General features: G+C 38.1%; 1 protein-coding gene across 3 annotated transcripts in view; it reads left to right on the plus strand.

The window, feature by feature from the left end:
• The first annotated feature begins 2,736 nt into the window (after positions 1-2,736).
• Positions 2,737-20,375, plus strand: part of mib1 (MIB E3 ubiquitin protein ligase 1) — a 63,060-nt gene continuing 45,421 nt past the window's right edge. For 2 of the 3 annotated variants that reach the window (XM_058745470.1, XM_058745479.1), the window contains exons 1-9: positions 2,738-4,023; positions 4,820-4,991; positions 9,812-9,941; positions 11,800-11,904; positions 12,496-12,562; positions 15,841-16,045; positions 16,465-16,648; positions 18,193-18,337; positions 18,878-19,011. In XM_058745470.1, coding sequence (XP_058601453.1) covers positions 3,795-4,023; positions 4,820-4,991; positions 9,812-9,941; positions 11,800-11,904; positions 12,496-12,562; positions 15,841-16,045; positions 16,465-16,648; positions 18,193-18,337; positions 18,878-19,011 — 1,371 coding nt within the window. In that variant the 5' untranslated portion in view covers positions 2,738-3,794. Of the gene's footprint in view, positions 4,024-4,819; positions 4,992-9,811; positions 9,942-11,799; positions 11,905-12,495; positions 12,563-15,840; positions 16,046-16,464; positions 16,649-18,192; positions 18,338-18,877; positions 19,012-20,375 lie in introns of all 3 variants that reach the window. The other variant, XM_058745488.1, reaches the window with a different exon arrangement.

Below are 20,375 nucleotides of genomic sequence, written 5' to 3' on the forward strand. Positions count from 1 at the left end.
TTTCCACTTTTGTGTGCCATATGCATCAGACGTTTAGCCAGTGGTTCATGGGCGTGACATCTGAGGCTGAGACTAAGTTTAACCTATCTGAGTACCTGTTTGATACAGCCGAGGAGCCTTCCAAGGGGCCACAGCCCTGACACAGCTGCAGGTTAGCTTGAAGTGGATGCGTCCCAGATGCCAACCATGGGATGGAATACAAGCTTTCAGCAAATATTTAAGGGGCTGCAAGTGGAGAAGGCCCATCGGAATCACAGAGGAGGTGGCTGCCATCAGTCCCAGCATTCTCTGGAATGTCCTGATCGGAAGAGAGAGCCCTACTTTGAATGATGCAGCAATCTTCTGAATGTTCAAAGAGCAGAGTCAAGAACTGCTCCCAGGAAAGCGATTCACTGGCTGGGAGTTCTTGGCTGAATTGATCCTGAGCCCCAGGCATTTCAAGTGACTGAGACTCTAATGACTCTAATGGTTAGAGAATTGTATTTGTAACCCAAAGGTCGCGGGTTCGAGTCTTGGTACCAGCAGGGATTGTAGGTGGGGGAGTGAATAGCCAGCTCTTTCTTCCACCCTCGATACCACGACTGAGGTGAGACCCTTGAGCAAGGCACCAAACCCCCAGCTGCTCCTGTGGTGCCGCCGCAATATGGCTGCCCACTGCTCCTGCTAATTTGCTATGAGTGAGAGACAGAGAGGAGGAGCGCAAAAACAAAACCACGCCCTCTATTCAGTATTCCGTTTCAGCTGGAAATATGTCACTACACTAAAATAAAGTCAGCAGGAACTTCCGGTTCACGGTGACTTTAAATGAAGAGCACAAATTCCGAGTATGGGTCACCATACTTGGCCACACATCAGTTCACTTGTGCTCTGACTGATCTCCCTTCTGTCTCAGATGGGAGAGGGCTGCAGCCAGAGACAGTCCGAATGGAAGGATTGTATATTGGTAAGTCACCCCTTTGAACATGAATCTCAAGAATGGTCGGTGATAAGGGGCTATTTAGATATGAATGTAAGCATCCATCCAGGCAAAACCTTTTTTGTAAAAACTTGACTCACTGAGAGCTGTCAGGACCGTTTCTATAGCGCCCTTCACAAGCAGACACTCTATTTCGGATCTGAAAACATGAGCATCGTTGCCATGCTCGAGATAGCTTCCCAAGCCTGACCTGGACAGCGAGGGCCTGAGCCTTTCAATTGGCAGACAAAGGCAGGGAACTGACACTCATTCTGTTGTGAAGAGGAGAGGTGCCTTTTTTGTTATTTGGTCCGGGGGTTTGAAGGCAAGCATGAGACTTCTTGTCTGGCTCTGCTTTGGGTTGAGGCTGTGCGGGCGATGGTGCAGGCTTCGCGGACTGCTGAGTCGGTGGGGCCATGTGACGACTTGAGATGGAGCGCCTGTGCATGAAGGTAGATCATAGCTTGTGATGGGCTGAGGGAGTACTGCAGGGCTTGTAGGGGTGAACAGCCTTGGTTTCCATTCCAGGGACATGGTGGGCAGAGATGTGCAGTGACGGCCTCAAAGGGAAGAAGCTTCTCATAACCTCTTTTTTTAGCACTGTCAATGGAGGTGAAGATAGAGAAGGCAGAAGAGTTAATGCGGGCTGAGTAGAGAGCGCACCACAACTTGGTAAGTTCTTCGTGAACATCCAGAAAGAATGGTGCAGGTCTCTGGCAGGTGGCTAGCTGGCAGTGCCAGCCTTGCAGGAACCATTCATTGAGGCAGCTGCGGGCAGGCTCTTATTGGGCTGACGCTTCTAAGTCAAGCTCTTCAAAGGCCTTTGAGAGAATGTGGTTGAGCTCGATGTCCACACTGGGCCTGACAACACCTGGTTCTCTTGGCAGAAGAAGCCATGGTCCTCCATGGAGCACAACCATTCCTCCACATCAGAAGCCATCAGAAACATCCTCCTTGGATCCTACAAAAGAGACCAGACTGCTCGCTCCTGATGAGGGGCACTGGTCTTCATGGGAGAAGAGAACTAGGGAATCCTCTTACTATGGGGAAGAGGAAGGGGAAAAATAAGGTGGATAAAAAAAAAAAAAAAGACAGACTGCAACACTGAGGTCTTAATAGTCCTCTCAGTGCTGCATAACCTTTTCACTACTTTTATTACTTTGAGAAGAATTGGAGTTCCAAGCCTTCAGAAATTAAACATAAATAAATGAATAAATACAGACATAAATAAATATACAACAACATTTTAATTGAATCTTTCTAATCTTTATTCATTATTAATAATTACTATATTATTACTATTACATTATTATAAGTTTGGCTTAATATATAATATTAAAAACGTTCCATACAGAACATAAAACCTGACCTAGCACTCACCTATTCTATTCTTTTCTATTATATTCTTTTATCAAATTTATTCATTTAAAACAACGTTGTTATATTTACTGTGCTAGACTAACCAAGACTTTTCACAGGCAACACTTGTATATTCTTGCTCTCTTGTTGGTCTGATTGCTTTTATTATTCTCCTCATTTGGATAAAAGCTTCTACTAAATGATTAAATGTAAATGTAGATAACATAACATTTTTTGAGTATGTATGTATGTATGTATATATAATATATATATGTATATAATTAACGACAAATATTGAGATACATAGAAAAGAATTCGAGTGAAACAATCTTCAATCAGCCAGATTCCACAAAATATTTTGTGTCTGGGCTCTGCTCACTTTAAATCCTGGTGTGACGTCATTTTACGCCACGGGAACTGCTTGGATCCCAAACAGTCCCACCTCCACTGGCTCGAGCTCTGATTGACAATAATGGCGACGCGTTCGTCCTGAGTTGCACCTCAATGAAACATTTCTCAAGACCGTATTTTCACTAATTCTTTGATATTACCTGGGCTTAAAGGTCGGCTTTAAGGATATCTTTCAGAAATCATCTCCGAATCTCTTTTGGCAAGGACATATTAAGTTCTGCTGGTGGAATTCTTGGGAAAGCACTAACAAAGGTCTCCTCATCCGTGGCGATGTGGCTGCTGTTTACAGACCCGTGCGTGCATTTGTTTCGGGCATGAAGAACTGCGATTACTTCATCTACAGCCGTTCATTCAGACATTACACTGCCATTTATTAAAAACCGGGACGCTTTCCTGAAACTGGCTTAGTTGCACTGCAAGCTGAGCTGCTTTTTTGCAGAAGCTTTTCACGGACAACAGCTCGCACAGACATCCTGAATCGCGTCACGCAAAGTTGGACCATCTGTTGAACGCTAGCGAACGCACAGCAAAGTTCGCAAACCATTTTTACATCTCGCGATAAAAACGACGGTTGCTTTTTCTAAATCGAAAGCTTTTTGTTGCTATTTTGCTAACGTCAAATAACAACTTACAACTTTAGGAAGGCTAGCTATAGCTGGTTAGCCTAGACTTGCTAACTGGCCTTTGCTAAAAACCAGCCGTTAGAGACTGAAATGTAACCATAAAATTGTGTCCAGAATAAATGATAATTAACCTAAATTTGCTAACTCTTCTCCGTAAGAGATATTTCACGATAACGACTTAACCTTACATTTATTTGTTGCTAACTTGCACAGTTCTTAATAACTGAAGTTAAATTCTGTTGTCAGGATATCAATAGACCGTTAATTGTATGACTTGAGAAAACTAGGTCATCCCTTTAACTTGTCCAAACAACTAAATTGCCCTCCTTCACTTGCCGTTGACCCAGATGTTAGACGAGACGAATCAGTTCATTTAAAACCTCACGTTTTTTGAGCTGGCTTGACGGCTAGCTAAAAGTTACTTTTGTTGCAATATTTGCGTGTAAATGACCACCGGTAGGAATAACCGAGTCATGATGGAAGGAGTGGGTGCTCGAGTTATCCGCGGGCCTGACTGGAAGTGGGGTAAACAGGACGGAGGAGAAGGGCACGTCGGCACCGTCAGGAGTTTTGAGAGCCCAGAGGAGGTGGTGGTAGTGTGGGATAACGGCACCGCCGCCAATTACCGCTGCTCCGGAGCTTATGATGTGAGGATTTTAGACAGTGCGCCCACAGGTGAGACTCATAGAGTGTAGTATCAGTGCATCTGTCACCTGATCTAAGACCGAGCTTGTTTAGGTCAAACATACTTTAAAATAGCATTAATTAATGAACATTATCTGATGCTTAATTTCTTAAAATAAAACCGTTCAGGTCGGAAAAGTGTAATATATCTGTATGTGACCCTGGACCACAAAAGCAGTCACAAGGGTCAATTTTTCGAAATTAAGATTTATACATAATCTGAAAGCTGAATAAATAAGCTTTCCACGGATGTATGGCTTGTTAGGATAGGACAAATTTGGCTGAGATGCAACTATTTGAAAATCTGGAATCTGAGGGTGCCAAAAAAAAAAATATATATATATATATATAAAAAATCAAAATATTGAGGAAAATCGCCTTTCAAGTTATCCAATTGAAGTTCTTAGCAATGCATATTACTAATCAAAAATTACATTTTGATATATTTATGGTAGGAAAATGACAAAATATCTTCATGGAAAATGATCTTTACTTTACTAAAAGAAAAATTGATAATTTTGACCCATGCAATGTAGTTTTGGCTATTGCTACGAATATACCCGCGCTACTTATGACTGGTTTTGTGGTCCAGGGTCACATATGTGTATGAGTATATCCATCTATTTGTGTATCTATCTGTAAATATCTATCTGTCTATTTTATATATATATATATATATATATATATATATATATATATAGAGAGAGAGAGAAAGAAAGAGAGCAAACTTTAGTTGAAGCAATGCAGGTGGATGTCAACTCCTGTGTGTGTATTTACCATGTTACAGGAATCAAGCATGATGGCACCATGTGTGACACCTGTCGGCAGCAGCCCATCATTGGGATCCGATGGAAATGTGCGGAGTGCACCAACTATGACCTCTGCACCACCTGTTACCATGGTGATAAGCACCACCTGCGCCACAGGTTCTACCGCATCACCACTCCTGGTAGTGAGAGGTGAGTTCTCTCCCTGTAGTCTTGACTCCTTGGCATTATTCCCTCTGTGGGTAAGGTAGCTCTCTGGCCAGTTTCAGACCCATCATGCAACATATCCTTCAGTTATAGGCTGTTGTTGCCTGGCGACAGGTAGACCACTCCTCCGCTGCCTGGAGTTTAGTGGGAATACCAGCCTTTATAGTACAGAGTAGTTTGCATCGTTGGTCACCATGTCCATCAATGTGGGCAGTTTATGTCTAAATACAAGCTACTTTAGGTTTGAATTGCATAGTGCATGACTTTAAAGCTGGCCCACTGGTCTTGTTTTATTTGGTTATAAATTTAGGGATATTGTACTCTACCTGTGCCTAGTTTGTACAGATATTTTAATTTAAATTTGGAAATCCTGTTTTTAGCAATCCATGATCTTCTTTCTTTTGTGCTGTTTTTTTGTTTCTCAAAGCAACGTTGGTTATTTATTTCTGTTCTGTACTTAAAGGCTTAATGGATAGCCTACTTTTTCTATAGTATCTTATGACGGTAATGGATAAATCAAGTGAAAAATATAAGTGCATGATGCAAATTAAATCTGGTCAAATTTCTTTTGAACAACAGGACCCTAGTTTCTTACATGCTTGTTTGGTTTTTTAGCATGTTCTTGTTTCCTCTTGCTCCAGTCAGTTGAATTTTTCAGTGATACAACTTTTTTGGTGGAGATGATGTATATCAACTAACTGGCCCCTTTTTGTGTGATGTACAAGTTACTCTATAATATTTAGCCTACTTATTGGTTGTTGTATAGCAATATAATTAGCAATTGACCTTATGACAGATAAATGACTGACAGCCCAAATAGCCAGTCAAATTGATGCCCAGATAAGCCTTGTTGTTATACACAGTTTTGTTCATCAAACTTAAGTAAATATTAGGGTAAAAAAGGTGTCGTGGCAGAGAGACTAGTGAATGGAGTTTCATTCATTTTGTTCCTGAAACAAGCCCGTAATCTTGAATAATGCAAGTGTTGGATCAGACTCTGCGGTAGACCACATGAGCAAATAAACTTGGAAATTTTGAATAATCGTCCAGAAGCAAAATATCTCCCTGTTTGCTCAAAGAAAAGGATTAATAGAATGCTGCAGTATGGTTGATGTTTTTAGAAAGGGGAATAATTTTTTTAAATGGTGCTTGTTCCTTTTGACATTGACACATTTCTGTGTTTTGTTTTCTCTATTAAATAGAGACTACATATATGTGGCCAAAGTTAACTTTATTTAAAGACCCAACATCAATTACACATTTTCCTTGCTGTCCGTTATTTTTCTATTTTCCTTATTTGTCATGGTCTCGCGTAGCCAGACCTTCAGACTGGCGGCTGAAGGTCTGGAATCCATGGCAGCTTTCATTGGCCAAGGCCCGCCCATGAGGCCGTTTGACTGACATTTCAAACAACCAATCACAGTTCGTTTCGTTCAGCATCAGGAACGTTAGGCGTTAGGAAGCTAGAGGTCTGCATTCCGCAGGACCTGACCAGATTTCTTGCGACACGGGACGGTAGCCGTCGGTAACTCTGGTGTAATTTGAACGGGAGTGGGCGGTCTAACAATATCCCGTTCCCGACGTCCTTTCAGAACAGCATATCTGCACTTTACTCACTCTGTCATGTATTTTATTGCGGCGTCTGTGCACGCAGCATGTGCGTAACGGCCCTCAGACAGAACAGGCAGGTTGTTGATGAGTGACAGCAGAATAAGGATAGCAAAGCAAAGTGTGGATGCACTGTCCATGAAGGACGTTCAACTTGGACTGGAAAATGGTCAGTTTACTGCTAAGAAACCCACGTCAGGCAAGTCTGATTTAGGACATTCTTCTCAAGGATGTTAAATTGTTCGGTTAAAAAGTGATTTCATTTCGCAATATCTACAAGCCAACGGTTTTGTTCATATTTTGCTTATAAATTTAAATGACAGATGTCTTTTTTTTTTCTGCAACACTTTTCCTACTGTGTTGACAGTACAATGTAAAACTAATTTGAATCTTGGACTTGGTGAATAAAATAAATAGCCTACAATAAAATACATTTTGTGCAGACTACTTTTTTATTTGTTATCTCTCTCTCTTTTAGTAGCAGAAATTTAAATGTGAGATTCTGGAAACGAGATATATATTTAGCGGGAACAGTTGGGTCAGGAAGAAAATTATCCCAAGTGGACAGCGTGTGAACAAAGAGTGAATTTATAGCGGGAGCGGGTGGGTGCGGATGCGGAATATAACCTCGCGGGAGCGGGACTAAAAAAAACCGTTTAACTTAAGCGGCCCAGTGGTTGTACAACAGCCGAACACTTGTACAGAAAGGCTAGCCTGATGTTCCCTATTTATGTTGGACTTTGAAAAACCCAAATCAGAAAAAAAGCCTCTCTTATGTTGCACTTTAAAAAGGTTGTTATTATAAATGTTGCCTAATTAATAGTTAAATAATAGTAACGACATCCTAATTTGCTGTTACAAACGATGCGTTTCAACAAACAAAATTTTCAACAAGTTGTGTTTGGACGAGTGCGTTTATATCCACGGACTGTTACCCGAAAAACAATGTCTTAAGAAATAGGAATCTAAGTTTAGCACAACTCACCAGAACTAAGCAATGGGGCATGTTGAGCTCGGCTTGTTGTTTCTGCAGCTTGCTCAGGTTGTTATTCTTTTAATAATTTATTGTACAAACGATGACAAAAACTGTTTCATAATTCCTATTAAACTCAAAAGATATTGAAAAACACAAAGTTATAGAAATAAATATTATTTTGTTATTGTTGTTAATATAATTTGCTGTTTTAATAATAAGGAAGACTACTTTATTATTATTATTATTATTATTATTATTATTATTATTATTATTATTATTAGGGGATGTGATATTTGTTGCTGCTTCACCGCGGTAAGAAAAATACCCTTCCGTCACAGCCCTATGTCTGACTTTTTGATACTCGGGTAGATCTTTCCTTGTAATTTCACTATTTTCTTGTCTCAACTTTATATTTAGTTTCAAAATGACAACCTGATACAAAAATGTGCTTTCTGTTGTGCGATGCTACATCAGCGAGCCGAGTTTGTGACAATGGGTTTTTTTTACGACATGGTTAAGAGTTCCAGCTCTTGAAATGCGGTGGGCATGGTACAGTAGCTAATCATTGATGTAAGGTCATTTGTGCTGTTCTGAATATTGGCTTGGCTGTGGTTATAATATAAAATGGCTTGTTTCTTTCACCAAAGTATATGCGAAGATGCATCAAGGTTCATTGAATTGTCTACAGGTTGAAAGTCTGTCGTGATCATAAAATAGGAAATATGTGCTCTTCTTTTTCTGCTTAGTATGATCTGTGGTCAATGTGGGTCTGACCAAAACATATTAGACGTGTTTACTAGTTGCCAGACAGATGTTTTAGTATATTCTATAACATATACATGAATTGGTAGTACAGCTGGTCTTGTTTACCTAGTAAACTTTCTTGCATGGAATATGAAAATAGAGCTGCTGTTTTGTTTTTCGAGTTGCGTTCTTTTCCTTTTTTTTTACTGGCTTGAGTAACGTCTCCTTCACTGTCTCCATATGGTAAGGCTATTAAGAAGTCTAGCAGTTGTTTAGACGTCTCTCGTGGCAGCCACCCATAACTGCCCTCAACATGAGCTCAAAGAAACAATAGGTCAGCTCAACAGCTGGTCTCCTTTCAACTAAGTGTGACTCTATTTCCCTAGTGAGAATGGTTAGTGAAGTACAACACACAAAGACAATGATGAAGCCAGGCCTTTTTCACTGAGTGTTCCCCTTGGCAGCTGCTGTCTCCTGCTGTGGTTTCCAGCTGCTTTAGGGTACACATGATCATTTTATGCACAATTCTTTTATTTTTATTTGTTTGCACCTCTCTTTAGTATTTTAAAGATTAATAGAAGTTTGCAATCTCAAACACAGCCTGCATAACTTATATATGTGTTGGGAATGTCATGTTTTGTATTAAGATAAGCAGTTAGTTAGGGGCACACAGAGAAGAGAAATGAACACATGTCAGCAAAGCTGGAGGATCAGAAACTAACTGCTGTGGTTCAGCATGGGGCAGCTTCCAGATGGGAGACAAGCTTCTCCTCTAGAAACAAACAATAAGCGATTTAAAAAATGATCCAGGATTATCTTTTTTATTCTGCAGGTTTTGCGTAACCTTCGAGTTTCAAAGAAAATGGAGCTGAACAATATACATTGACAAGCCTACAGTGGGATCTTGTTTGTTAGCTAAAGCATTTCAGGAAGTTACTTCTCCACCTCTAATATTTAGCAATCATTTTTAATCTGACTTTTTCTTTTTGAAAAGCTTATACTTTTATATTCCAAAGCATATGTGACCCTGTACCACAAAACCAGTCTTAAGTGTCAATTTTTCAAAACTGAGATTTATACATAATAAATAAGCTTTCTATTGATGTATGGTTTGTTAGGATCGGACAATATTTGGCCGAGATGCAACTATTTGAAAATCTGGAATCTGAGGGTGCAAAAAAATCTTGAGAAAATCGCCTTTAAAGTTGTCCAAATGAAGTTCTTAGCAAAGCATATTACTAATCAAAAACGACGTTTTGATATGTTTACAGTAGTAAATTTACAAAATATGATCTTTACCTAATATACTAATGATTTTTGGCATGAAAGAAAAATCTATAATTTTGACCCATACAGTGTATTTTTGGCTATTGCTACAAATATACCCCAGCGACTTAAGACTGGTTTTGTGGTCCATGGTCACATATCATCTGAAATTGCTTTTGGATTTGTAACATACTTTTATGTGTTTGCACAGAGTTCTTTTGGAATCTCGACGCAAGTCAAAGAAGATCACCGCCCGGGGCATCTTTGCAGGAGGACGGGTGGTGCGAGGAGTGGATTGGCAGTGGGAGGATCAGGATGGCGGGAATGGAAGAAGAGGAAAGGTAATGCCTCAACATGTTTGGTTATGCTTGCTTTTCTTTACTCATCACTTATTAGATGAAAAACACTCCCCCTATCATGTAGAAACAGCTATGTTATGCTCTTTCATGTTCACTGAAGCAAAATTAGATGGCGCCCAGGCATTATTATTTTACATGTATTCATTTAACTTACATCATGCAACATAAGTGATCCATCCTAGATTAGCAGTAACTTAAAAAGTGCTGTGAAACAAAGTTGCAGAATGGCACAGAAAAGTAGCTGTGAAAGTTTCCTTGTAACCACGTTATATACAAACTTTTTAAAGATACATTATTATAAACTGGTATTATTAAAAATATAATAAATGTAGCATTATAATTAAAAATAGGGCCTACACCACAAGTGCAAAGACTGCTGGTTTGATTCCAATTATCAAGCCCCAATTATGCGACATTCAAATAAATTAAAATGAGTTGCCAGTTATTGACACACTTCCTGTGCAGTTTAAAAACAATTAAAAAGTGTTTGCCCTACCTATAGTCCCTGTTTTTTTTTGTCTGTTCAGTGATATCTGAATAGACTAGATGTCTATTCAGATATCTATTGTATTCTAGTGTTGTATTAGGCTAATCACTATTCCTATTTAGCCTTAAGCCAAATAGATTTATTCAGTGCTCTGTTGCTGAAGAAAAAGAAATCACTGCCTCTCTTTTGCTTATTGACTTACCTGTAAAACCAATTAGTATTTGTAATTGTAAATGTTGTCCTACTAAGAAACTATTTGTATACTTTAAGGCAGTTTGCTGCTCTCTAATCTTTCCCATAAGTTCAACACCGATATTTTTAATGCAATAATTTGAGCAAATCGTGATGCCAGAGGGTACTTTACAAGTCAACTATTCATTTGGTCTTTAAGTGTATTTAAAGAGTGCTTTCAAGCACACTTCTTTCAGAGAGAGTGCCTACTTCAACCTAAACTTTGAGTTTGACCTGCTAAATCCACCATTCATAATTAAAGCAGCATTCTGCCACTCCGATTGGCATGTTGATTGGCACGTCTGGTGGTGAAAACATTCACTCTCTCGGGACTCTCAGTGTGCTTGCTGCTTGTTCAGTGTTTTTAACTCGCTACAAATTGCTAATCTTATTTGTGTGACTGAAATTATGTATGGTACGGTGTTGTACATTACGTATGGTACATTAACACTGGATTATTAACAGTTGATCTTTGAATGGTTGCTACTGTTGTTTCAAGCTGAAAGCTTAAAGTTGGCTTGAAATGAAAATTCACTTTTAATTAATCTAAATTCATTTTCTAAATGCAGCTTATAGATCTTAATGTAAACAATCCTTTTGTGCATATGTGCAAAAGTTTTCACCTTGTATTGTTAATGTATTGTCATAATGGGAGCTTCAGGTAAAAACAACAGACTCTGGTGACATATGCAAGACTTGTCCAGTCATTTAGTCAACTTAAACCTTCCAAGCTCACATTCACCTGCCTCCACTTTTGCTATCTGTTACTACCGTCTCATCTAGAATTTAAAGTCTAGTCCAAGACAAGTACTGTTCAGTAAGCACCATTCAGTGGCAAACTTTATTTATACATTTATTTTGCAAAGGATTGACCTTTTAAGATGTTAATTACAGTTTTTATAATACAACTTTTTAGTTGCCCACAAGGTTTATTAAGATGTCCGTGGTCTCTAAACTCTTGTGCCCTTGAATATTTTGTTTGTTAGCTGGATTAATCAGACCGTTGAGTGCTTTAGTTATGTGACTAAAGTGAAAGACATTCATTAAGTCTTTAAATTTCTTGTCTTGTCTGGATCAGTTCCTCTTCTCTTTGCCCTCCCTCACCATCCTCCTATGTTTCAGGTGACGGAGATCCAGGACTGGAGTGCTGCCAGCCCCCACAGCGCAGCCTACGTCCTCTGGGACAACGGGGCCAAGAACCTCTACCGAGTGGGATTCGAGGGCATGGTGAGCCACCCCCATCACTATACACATACACAAAAGACTGCAGTTAACTGGCCTTTGTGTTGCTACCCACCCCCCTTCTACACGCACTGCACCACACACAGACAAGTCATCTCATAAGCTGGCCTTCTTTATAAGAGCCATGTGCAGGGCAGCCATTGTGAGGGGCAGCTGGATGAGCTATCTGCATGATAAAAGAAATCTGTTCCCTTTCTGTCTTCACAAGAGAGCGAGATTCAACATGAAGACCAAAGGCAAAGAGAGCAGGGGGTGTGGTCTGCAGAAAGCGTGCCTCAGTTATTGAAGTGCTAGGCTCCCCATTCATTGGCTGTTAGACTTTCTGCGATGTCTGAATTTCAGCCAATCATTTTGTGGCTGGGCAGCGGCTTTTGTCTGTGATTGCAATATATCCGGAGGGTGTGCGCAGCCATCTGCCACTGGAATTGTTAATTAGATTTGGATAAAGAGGAGGAAATGCAGACAACTGTATCAGAGACTGTTACAATGTTTTGTGGTTAGGTATTCAAACCCCTTTTTTATTTTTTTTTTTTAACAAATCTGTTATAATTAATTGTCTTTTTTTCTTTTTTTTAGTCTGATTTGAAGTGTGTGCAAGATGCCAAAGGAGGCACTTTTTACAGAGACCACTGTCCAGTGTTGGGTAAGCCTTCCAGATGTGTCATACTAGTAGGCTTATAATATTTAACATGAATATATTTGAGTTCTAAAGGGTTATAAGCCTCGTAGGTCAAGTGAAGTCCTCTATTGCATCTTAATTGTATGAGTGTATTGTATGAGATGCCTCCACTAGGTGTCAGCACTAGATGGTATGGTGAGGCTGATCTTCAAATATGCATAGCTACAGTGGCACATTCCTGTTTAAAAGCTCTTTTGGCCCCAGTCCATAATTGACTCCTTGCCATCCAAGCCAATACCGTTAGATTCTATGCAAGAATGGTCAGCTCAAATGAATTACTCTTGAAACCTTGAGAAATGGTCCCACAAAGCACAACGTAGGGGTGGGCGATATAGCCTCAAAATTATATCACAATATTTAAAGAATATTTGCGATAACGATATTTATATACAAAAAAATATGGAACAGCGTTTTATTGGTGATTGCAGCTGGCAGGCAGCAGCATTTATTAGTGCAAACACAATGAAGAGCATTTTCCATCCTTTTCCAATGAACTACTGTCACTAGTCTGTCATCAACTACTTGATGACAGACTACCTAATTCGAAGTGTAAATCTAGGGAAAGTAACTATTGCGTTACTTTTTGAGACCCCCTTCTGGAATCAGGCATGCACATAAATGCTGCCTTGCTGAGCAGAAGGGAATTCTTTTAAAACATTAGAAAATATTACAGATCCCAATTTGAACACTATGTGTGAACGTTATAATAAATGTATTAATAGAGCTGTTGTAATTATCATTATTATTGTCTTACTTTTTAATTTTATTTAACAGAACAACAGTAGTATTACAATACTAACATTTATGAATGTTGATGGAGCTTTTATTTTGATGGAAACCCGCAGGAAGTGCTCAGTGCTTTGTTTTGTTGACAGCAGCAGATTTATAAATTATACTCATTACTAATTTGGGAAGATGCACATATCACATTGTCACATGCCTTGTAAAAATTCATTAAAGTGTTACTGAGCTACTGACGAGTAACACAGTTTCAGCGCAGATTTCCCTCGCGGTCTGGACTTTGAACCCTGGCTAACGAGACAGCGTCGCGAGCTCCTGCAGCGCTGTTTGAATGCTATTCATCCGTGTATTAGAAAGCATAACATTCTGCAGTGTGTTTAATTCTTTAAGGCCATTTCACGATTTTAATCATCATGCAGTAACCAGCAACAACCACCCCTTCCTCTTTTCATGGAAGACATGCGATGCAGTGCTAAACGGTCTCTCGCTGTCGGTGCCTGTTATGATTCTCGGACTGTTTTAAATGCTTCCAAACTGCCGTCATGTTTGCTGCATTAGTGCACGCCTCTATTTGATTGTTCGGTAAAATTTATTCAGTCTTTTTGCTTATTCGGCTTAACACCGAAAGCTTTATTTATTTTTTTGCTATTTTCGGCTGAAATAATTTCGGCTGCCGAACAATCGGTGCATCCCTAGTAAATACGTCATCAAGTCGCTATATCACTGATATCGCGATATTTTATAAAAAAAATTTATACCGGTATTATCGTGGACGGTATGATATGGCACACCCCTAGCACAACGTCTTGTGCTTTACAATTTACAGGGTCCCTATGCAGTGTTCACTGCTCCATAATCACTGAGCAAGGGTTATCTGTTGAAGTTCACTTAACTCTAACAAAAAGCATTTGAAATGCGGGAGTTGATGTATGATATAAAAATATACATCATAAATTTCAAAAACCTTGTAAATATAAATTTAAGTACTGGAAAACCCTTGGAAACAGTTGTTTATGAAAAGGTACTTAAAAAATGCTTTAAATGCCGTTTCATTTTTTTTTACAAGTCAATATATGAAACGGAGCCTGACGGTAAGGACTTGTTTTTAAGTCTTGTCAGTTTAAACAGTCAAACAATGTTTAACCATTCAAGTGCAAAAAGAAGCAAAAGAAAATTCAGTTTGGTACTCGCACGCCTCTCTTTGTGTGCGCACAGAGAACATGTGAACACCAAATTGAGTTATCTTTCTTGTCTTCCTGCTTGTTGGTTTGTTTGTTTGTTCTTATTTTATTACTGAGTGTTTGCATTTAAAAATGGTTAGCGCAATAATGTTTGGCAACTGAAATTATTGGGCTGAAAATAGTAAAAAAAGCTATTTCGTGAATAAGTGAAAAAACTGAATAAATTGTACCGAACAATGACGTGACACGATTAAATAGAGGGGTGCGCTAATGCAGCAAACAAGTCGGCAGTGTGAAGGCATTTAAAACTGCATAAAAACTGTTGCAAAATTCATTACAAGCACCGACAGCGAGATGCTGCTTTGTTCTGCAACGCATGTCTTCGATGAGAAGAGGAAGGGTGGTTGCTGTATGATGATTGAAATCGCGAAATTTCAAAGTCCAAAGCGTGTGGATAATCTGCGCTGAAACAGTTACACGTCAAGTGGTTCAGTAACATTTTTATGAATTTTTACAAGGCATGTGACAATGTGATGCATGCAACAAACATCTTCCCAAATTCTTAATGATAATCATTTATAAATCTGCTGCTGTCAACAAAAAGAAGCACTGAGGTCCTCCTGGGGGTTTCCGTCAAAATAAAAGCTCCATTAACATTCATAAATGTTAGTATTTTAATTTTACTGTTGTTCTGTAAAATATAAAATAAAAGACAATAATAAAGATTAATAATATTACAACAGCTATATTAATACATTTATTATAACATTCACACAGTGTTCAAATCTGTAATAGATTTGTATCTGTGGGATCTGAAATATTTTCTAATGTGTTAAAGAATTCTCTTCTGCTCAGCAAGGCTATTTGTACAGTACAAAATACATGCTTGATTCAAAAAAGGGGTATCAAAAATTGCCAAAAAAATATTTTACTAACTTATTCATTTTAAGTTAAATTGTGCTTTATTGGTATAATATCTGCTAGAATGTTAAAAAATGTTCAGTGTTAAGTAAATATTTTTAAATTGTTTTGTAATATATTTTTTCTTTGAAAAGCAAGACAAAACAGTAAAAAGCAAAATTTGGGTATTTAATTCATGCAATGGTGAAAAAAATACATGGGGAAAAAACCCACAAAAAAAACGCATTCGGTATTTGGCCTTCGCCCTTCGTCCCAGTGTTTCGTTTTGTTCAGTTTCAGCCAAGAATTTCCATTTCGGTGCATCCCTAGAATATGTTGTTCTCAAGACGATAATGATCTTGAGAAGTCATTCTATTGCTCTCTAGATCATCTCAATTTTTAACCTGTGACTTTCTGTAGGTGAGCAGAATGGAAACAGGAACCCAGGAGGTCTGCAGATTGGAGACTTGGTCAACATTGATTTGGACCTGGAGATCGTTCAGTCGCTGCAGCATGGTCACGGAGGCTGGACTGATGGCATGTTTGAGACACTCACCACCACAGGCACTGTGTGCGGCATTGATGAAGACCATGACATTGTTGTGCAGTATCCTAGTGGAAACAGGTCAGTCGCACTTTATATACTATCATAAATGTTTTTTTGGCTTTTTCACAATTATGACAAATCATAATAAATATTAATTATTAATGTTGGTTAACAGAATGTACATTTAAAATCTCAACTTTGGATATAAACAGTCTACAAATCCAAAAGAAGCTGTGTTTGTGAATTGGTAAATAAGTGTATAAAGACCTAAATAAGACCATAACATTTCTCATTAGTCCTCTTAGAAGCATGAAACTGCTTAAACAAAATCACAAAGCAAGCATTATAACAATATTAACCCTGTAAAGCCTGACATATGAAATAATAGTCTGGAAAATCTAATTTCTTGAAATGTAACAATTTTAACTACTGTTGTTGAAGGTCTGTGACTTAACCTTTGTGCTGAAATGAACACAGAATTTTTCTGTGTGTTCTAGATGGACATTTAACCCAGCGGTGCTCACAAAGGCAAACGTTGTACGTAGTGGAGAGGTGGCGGCTGGTGCTGAGGGAGGCAGTTCTCAGTTCATGGTGGGAGACTTGGTCCAGATCTGCTATGACATTGACCGCATCAAACTACTCCAGAGAGGACATGGAGAGTGGGCTGAAGCTATGCTGCCAGTGAGCATCACCTACCTCATCCTTAAAAGGATAGTTCAACCAAAAATGAAAATTCTGTTGTCATTTACTTACCCTCATGCTGTTCAAATCTATGTGGCTACACTTTATTTCAATAGTCCACTTCTAGACTTTCTAGTCATTCATAGCCATTCTACTAACTATAAGTAACTTTGCAACTCCGTATGAACTAACGCTGATTAGTTTGCAACTACATATCAACTAATTCTCATTAGAGTTTTAGTAGACTTTTAGTTTCGGGTGTAATGTCTGCTGGGCACCATCAAAATAAAATGTTAGCATATATTAAGCAGACAGTTTGCTAATACTCTAATGACTGCTAGTTGACATGTGCGTAGTTTCAAAGTTGCTAGTTATTAGAGTGTCTAAAGTGGACTATCAAAGTAAAGTGTTACCACATATGTCTTTATAATAGAGGTCAACAGTTCCCAAAACTGTTTGGTTACCAACATTCTTCAAAATATCTTTTTAGAATGTGGTTAAGTAAATGATGACAGAATTAAAATTTTTGGCTGAACTATCCCTTTAATGATTACATGACACCGTTTCTGTGAATGATTAGATGAATATTACACTTTGGCTGTTATACCAACATTGATATTTTTTATTTCATTTTGTAAGAGAGCAGACTGAAAAATAAGAGAGAGCGGGAACAGGATCAGAAAATGTTGCAGGCTTTAAAGCGACACTAAGCACTAGGCCAGAGCTCTGTAATGATTTTGTTATTTTATAGTTCAGTGTAATGGATTTATCTAATCAAATAATTGCGTTTTTTCCAAACTAAGACATCTGGCTCTAGTCTGCACAAGAAAATCTAGAGACTAATCAACAGCTTTTTCCAGTTGTCTCAATATGGAGGAGTGACTTCCAGAGCTCCAGAGTAAAAAGACATTTACTTTTTCAAAACGTGTTACATTTCTGTGTTTTGGCTGCAAATAAAACGACCAATAAAATCAGGCATTGATGAGACCCCATCTTTGTTATAAAGACCCAGTGTGCTTGAGTTTAAAGAGGCTGATGAGGATTCACTTGCAACCATTTACCGATAGCACAGTTGTTTTATTTTATCTACAGGCTGTTTCCAGCAGCTCTGCCTCCTAAAACAGTGGATGAGATGCTAAGAGTGGCACTGAGCCTGTGTGATTGGTTTATATTTCTGGGATCTCCCTCTTTTTGATGTCCTCAATGGACAAATCTTAACAGAAATCCAATAGCTTCATTTATGAGCAATATAGATGAGATATGGTCCTGCAAGTCTACGAGCCTTTGGGTATTCTCTTTTTAAATGAGCCAATCTCAATTTTAAAAGCCAAACCTTACACTTATTGATTTTTCTCCTCCAACCACCACATCTCTCTCTCCCTCCACAGTACTTAGGATGTACCTGTGTGTAATATGCAGTTTGCACACAAACTTGACTAGCATTCCAGCAGTTTCAGAGCTTAGAGGAAAAGGAAATGGATTAAATGCAATAGAACTCGTTTTAGGACAGTCGCACACTCATACCCATGTTTTCTCTTGTGCAGACCCTTGGAAAGGTGGGAAGAGTTCAGCAGATTTACTCTGACAGTGACCTCAAAGTCGAGGTTTGCGGGACATCCTGGACATACAATCCAGCCGCTGTCACTAAAGTGGCTCCTGCTGGATCTGCTGTTACTAATGCTTCTGGAGGTAGTACACACACACATTTTATGGGGTTTAGTGCCTAAACTGTATTTAGGCACTCCGTTTGCACACCATTTGTGTTATTTTATAGTTTTGGACTTATAAAATGTGAAAATTGTAATAATAAGGAATGAGTATGTGTCTAAACAGAGTGGTAGGGCACATGGACATTTTAGGGCTGCACAATATTGGAAAAGACTGACATTGTGATTGTGTGTTGTTTTTCTGTAATATATTTTGCGATTTTTCACCAGAAGATTTGAAAAGCTCTATTTGGAAATGATTCTAATTTTAGAATGATTCGGGGTGATTTTGTAGGGGAGTGCCTCTGCTCTGCCTCTGATTTCAATTCTATTTCTTTATATCTCACAGCCCTAATTTCAGTATATTGTGGCATTAATTGATTTGCCAGAAGGAGAAAATGTCCTATATTTCAGTAGTGCTCACAGTCAACCACAGACAAGCATCAATCCATTTCTCATTAGTCATTGTGTACTCTGCGCGACACTATAGCAGTGTTGACAGAGTGTCCTTCTATGCCTGCAGAGCGCCTGTCTCAGCTCCTCAAGAAGCTTTTTGAGACGCAGGAGTCTGGAGACATTAATGAAGAGCTGGTGAAGGCCGCGGCCAATGGTGACCTAGCCAAAGTAGAGGACATCCTGAAGAGACCTGATGTAGATGTAAGAGTTCCATCATAACTAGGGTGACCAGATTTCTCATAGTTCTCATAATTTTATTTAATTTTTTTATATATACAGGGCTTGACATTAAGCATTCTCATGTGGTTGTCCTTCGGACAAGTAAATTTGTCATTTACTTGTCCGAGTATAAAAGTTATAAAAAAAGTTATAAAAGTTGCCCGGAGAGAAATAATTAAGTTAAATTGAGTTATAAATATAATTATTTATTGTAGTTATACAAAACACATTTAGTTTATTCAGATTTTTCTTTTTAAATTAAATAATGAACAAAATAATAAAGTGTGATTTAATACTATTATATTTTAAAATAAAAAGTTAGAATTAAATACAAATAACAATTATTTTATAGTAAACTTAAAAATAAAATGCTAATATTTACTTATATATATATATATATAATTTTCATCATTTTCAAACTTAAATTTAAAAAGTTTTAATTTAGTTAAATTTAATCAGTCAATTAGTATAATAAGACATTTGGGCTGTTACCAAACAAATGAAATCAGTATCAACAAAATTAATCTTTGCAATGCAGAAGAAACAGAAGCTGCATCTGAAGTGGGATATATTTACCCACTGTTTAATGCAGCTCTGAGGGACATGGAATGCTTTAACCTGAAGTTACAAATGAATAAATAATGTTTTGATACATAAAACATTGAATACTGATATTTGAAATTATTATTTTTTTTTTAAATACTGTAAATGTGAAATTAAAACCACCAGTAGGTGGCATCAAGTCACTGTTAATAAGTGAGTCATTGCGACTGAACCGAATCATTTAAATGGTTGATTCATTCAGGCACAAAACACCGTCATGTTGCTCAGAGACGCAAAACAGCACTGTGGCTGTGTTTGGAGTTATTTTTGTTGGTGAATAGAGCAAAAACAGGCAATATGGTGTCTAAAACGTAAGTCTCTTAATGTTAACTTCTTGTTTATTGAACTGTTATCACATTTGTAATCATGATGATTTTTGAAGCAAAAAAAAAAAAACGGTGTTCGATATTCAAGTGATATTAACTATATGAAATGATATAAATGTGATATAAATTCAATGTCTTGAATTTTCTGATCATTCTTCATGCATTGTAATTGTAATACTGAATCATGCAGTGAAAGAATGCACGTGAGCTAGTCTAACCTAGACGACTTTACGTAATTATGCGTGCAGTCTTTGTTTGATTCTTGCAATATACTCGTTAAAACAACAATTACAAAATTATCGCAAACGATATATAATTGCACACCCCTATAACAAAGGCTATATCACAAATAAAGGCAGTTATTATTGTTTTTGGTATTGACACTTTCAAGTTACTTGTCCGATTGGGCAAGTAAAT

Source organism: Onychostoma macrolepis, chromosome 02, assembly GCF_012432095.1.
Source record: "Onychostoma macrolepis isolate SWU-2019 chromosome 02, ASM1243209v1, whole genome shotgun sequence".
NCBI lineage: Eukaryota > Metazoa > Chordata > Actinopteri > Cypriniformes > Cyprinidae > Onychostoma > Onychostoma macrolepis.